The sequence below is a fragment of the Aulonocara sp. 'chitande type north' Nkhata Bay genome, linkage group LG16, assembly GCF_057382095.1.
Source record: "Aulonocara sp. 'chitande type north' Nkhata Bay isolate Kocher_YH1m ecotype deep benthic linkage group LG16, A_spYH_male_GT1.1, whole genome shotgun sequence".
Taxonomy (NCBI): Eukaryota; Metazoa; Chordata; class Actinopteri; order Cichliformes; family Cichlidae; genus Aulonocara; species Aulonocara sp. 'chitande type north' Nkhata Bay.
This window is the reverse complement of record NC_141359.1, coordinates 25,889,967-25,893,181: the sequence shown is the minus strand read 5'-3', so window position 1 is coordinate 25,893,181 and position 3,215 is coordinate 25,889,967. Positions and strand designations below refer to the sequence as shown.

The window sequence follows — 3,215 nt, the reverse complement described above, 5'->3', positions numbered from 1 at the left end:
CACGCGTTTCAAGCAGCTTGGCACTGTGCTGCACATTACCAACATTTCAGTTAAATTAACACAAGCCAGCTGACAGTTAGCCTGCAGCTTGTGCATACCCGGGAAGGCAACAACACACGCATTTTTCAGCATTAATGCCCCCATAGTTCATGCATATGCAAGCTGTGAAGCTTCAAACCTGTATATTCAAGGAAACTGCTGTACAGTCACAGAACTTAGCAAAGTCACAGATTCGAAGAACCTGACATTAAAGGCACAGATCATTCAGGTTATAGACTGATCTGTATTACCTGTAACCTGTGACGTGTATCACAGCAGACATTACAATGGACAACGGCTCAGCTCAAAACACTGTGCAGGTAACTATTTGCTCTAACATGTGTATTTAATATCCAATCAGGTATACTTTCCAGTGTGTTTCTGTCACTTTTCTGCTTGTTGGGATAACACACCTTACCTCTAGTCAGTCTTACCTTCTCCATTAAACATAAAGAAACATTAGTGTGTCAACAATAAACTTTCAAGTCTCATCTCCCCTCCACAACTGACCTCAGTTAGATACACATGCAAAGATCTGACAGTCCTTTCTGTGCTTCAGCTTTAAACATGGTGGCACTATCGCTGCTTACTTTGGATCCTCATGCTGGATAAAAGAGTCTAATGCGATGAAAAAATATCTGCCTTAAAATGACACGGTGTTATTTTCTTCTTCACTGAATATATTCGTGCAATCGAAAACTTCCTCTGGGGGTTTGTGTCTGTGGGCTGTCATACCTAGAAATAGTTTAAGTGTGGTTAAAACTCTTTTTGTTGCCAATCTTGAAGTTTTGTGAAAAGATTTTCAAAATAAGATCAAGTAACAGTAACATAAATCAGCTGCAGTTAAATCGTGCTGCAAACCGCAAACGGTTAGTGTACAGTTTCATTTTCTCGGTAAACTATCAGCGGGTAGAGAAAAAGAAAAAAGAAGGTGAAAACAAAGAGGCGTTTCGCTGGCCGCAAACTTCCTGTAGCCTCGCGGGACGTCATCTCTGTTGTAGAGAATAAAAACAGCGGAGTGGGCGTCGAGGACAGTTTGGTGCTTTCACTGCGGAAAGTTTTTAAGAAATGGTGCAACAACTCCCCAAATCTGGAGCGAAGGAGGCTGCTCGGCTGAAAGCTGGCCACCCTCCGGCAGGTAAGCCGTGTCTCTCTGATAGCTGCCTGCTCTTTTTTTTTATTTATCTTTTAAAACTTTATTAAAGCTTGAGAGTTGTTGTTGTTTTTCCTTTCCTTGACCCAGTTACAGAGTCGTTCAGAGCGAGTCGACCCCGCTGCAGTAACGTAACTTTTGCCGTTAATTTGACACGCAGTATGAAAAAGTGCGATAGCTGGAGCTGACTGGCTGCTGTGGCATTGGAGTACTAAAGTGCAAGAAGCGTCATCGGCATGCTTTTGTTTGAAGGGAGGCCTGTTAGGTGCACCGTGCAGTGCTATTCGTGCAAAGCTGCGGAACAGTAGTTAACTTTGCATTAACAGCTGCAGCTTGAAGCGGTGTCACTCATCTGTTTACGAAGACGATCTGACAATGTGATACTTTCGTTTGTACGAACTTTTGTGCCATTACTATATATGTTTTGGGGGTTTTTTTGTGGGTTTTTTGGACGCCATGGCACATTAATTTTATTTCATATTATGAGGGACAGACTGCAGAAACTATCATGTGTCCAGGTTTTAAGAAAGTACAGAGTGTTTGATAGTTTTTAGGATTATAGGTCACCTCTGCACGATGAAGCGGACAACGAAGTGACTACTTTTTGAATGAATGCTAGTGTTCATAAGCTTGAACTGCAAGTGCAAAAAGTGAGAGAAAAGAGTTGAAAACCTTTGTGGTTTTTACTTTCCACTCTTCTGTCTCAGTTGCATGAAATGCACTGTAAAACACTGCTTTGACACAGATTGTTTTTTGTTTCTTTCCTCTTTTGCATCACTAGTAAAGGCCGGGGGTAAAAGGGTGGCCAAGAAAGGCATGGAAGAAAATGCCACCCATGCAACTCCAGAAAAGGACACCAGGAAGTCTGATAAAATTAGGTATGCTCACACTCTGCAGTAAATGTGCTTGAGCTGAAAACAAATTTAGCTTCAAACATTAGTGTGTAAGAATGCCCAGCAGCATTTCGATCATATAGGTCACTAACTTTGCTTTAAAAGCTGAGTATAACTCTGTTTTAAAAACCTGTGCAGCAGGTCCCTTGCCACCCCCAACAGGATGCAACAAGTTGGCATACTTCTAACAGGAACCCTCGACAAGGTAAACAAAGCATTAACTCTTAAAAAAGCGAGTTAATTCCTTTCCGAGCCAACTGGGTTAGTTGCAGTGCTTCAAAGTATTGTGGATAATAAACCTCCTTCCTGATGTTTTGCAGCTGAGCCACGACTTCCCAGAAACACCTGTGAGCGTGAGGCACAGTAAGGTGCGCCCCGCGGTGGAGAAGTCGCACTCCCCTCGGATCGTTTTCATCCAGCAGCCGAGGAAGTATTGAACTTTTTCGGGCATGCCCTAGAGGGAACCATGTTAAGTCAGCCGTTAAACACCAATGTGAAGTGTTAGACACATGAGGAGACTGAGACTGACAGGTTGCCTGTAAAGTGTTGATGGAGTGAAAGCTTTCAAGCTTCGTTTACTTAGAAGGAAGAAGGAAAAAAAAAAAGCTCTTTGGGGCCAAGCTTGTATGTGAATACTATAAACCAGCACTTCATGCATCTTTTCTGGCATAATAATAGAATTCTATATTTGTATTTGTCATCTGATTGGAAAACAAAAGCATTTGGTGGGTATGAGTATGTTTGAAGGGAGGGGTTAAGTTACTGAGTTTTATAAGGGTGCTTTTAAGGGGAATCTTCACTTTGTATTGCATGGCAATTGTATTAGATTTATTAAAAAACAAAAAAGCGGACTGCAAGCCATCACCGTGTTATGTCTCTGTTTATTTCTTGGAACAGTTTTCTGTTCATTCACTCTAAAATGGCCACAAGGGGGCAGCAAATGGCCATTTATAACTTTAATAAACCAGACTATCTGGTCATGGATTTCACAAGTCAATCTCTAAGCTGCGTGCATCTATGCAATATATATATGCTTATTTATAATTATTTACTTACTTTTTACTTATTTACTTATAATATATGCTTGCTTCTATCCATCTGGCCTCTTTCATATAGTGACTGAACCGTGA

At 41.3% G+C, this 3,215-nt stretch overlaps 1 protein-coding gene across 2 annotated transcripts; it reads left to right on the top strand.

The window, feature by feature from the left end:
- The first annotated feature begins 983 nt into the window (after positions 1–983).
- On the top strand, positions 984–2,946 carry dap1b (death associated protein like 1b). Of its 2 annotated transcripts, none has more exons than XM_086266268.1 (4): positions 984–1,177; positions 1,974–2,070; positions 2,227–2,290; positions 2,406–2,946. In XM_086266268.1, the coding sequence occupies exons 1-4, from the start codon at positions 1,108–1,110 to the stop codon at positions 2,520–2,522; spliced, it is 348 nt and encodes a 115-aa protein (XP_086122394.1). In that variant the 5' UTR covers positions 984–1,107; the 3' UTR covers positions 2,523–2,946. The 2 variants fall into 2 exon arrangements, with proteins under 2 accessions (XP_086122394.1, XP_086122393.1); XM_086266267.1 differs by having other exon boundaries at positions 1,009–1,177; positions 2,224–2,290.
- Positions 2,947–3,215: the final 269 nt, after the last annotated feature.

Bases quoted from the DNA above. Each gene is read 5' to 3' on its own strand.
- dap1b (XM_086266267.1), top strand. From the start codon at position 1,108: ATGGTGCAACAACTCCCCAAATCTGGAGCGAAGGAGGCTGCTCGGCTG. The intron at 2,071-2,223 runs GTATGCTCACAC...AAACCTGTGCAG, and splicing joins AGGAAGTCTGATAAAATTAG to CAGGTCCCTTGCCACCCCCA. The intron at 2,291-2,405 runs GTAAACAAAGCA...GATGTTTTGCAG, and splicing joins TAACAGGAACCCTCGACAAG to CTGAGCCACGACTTCCCAGA.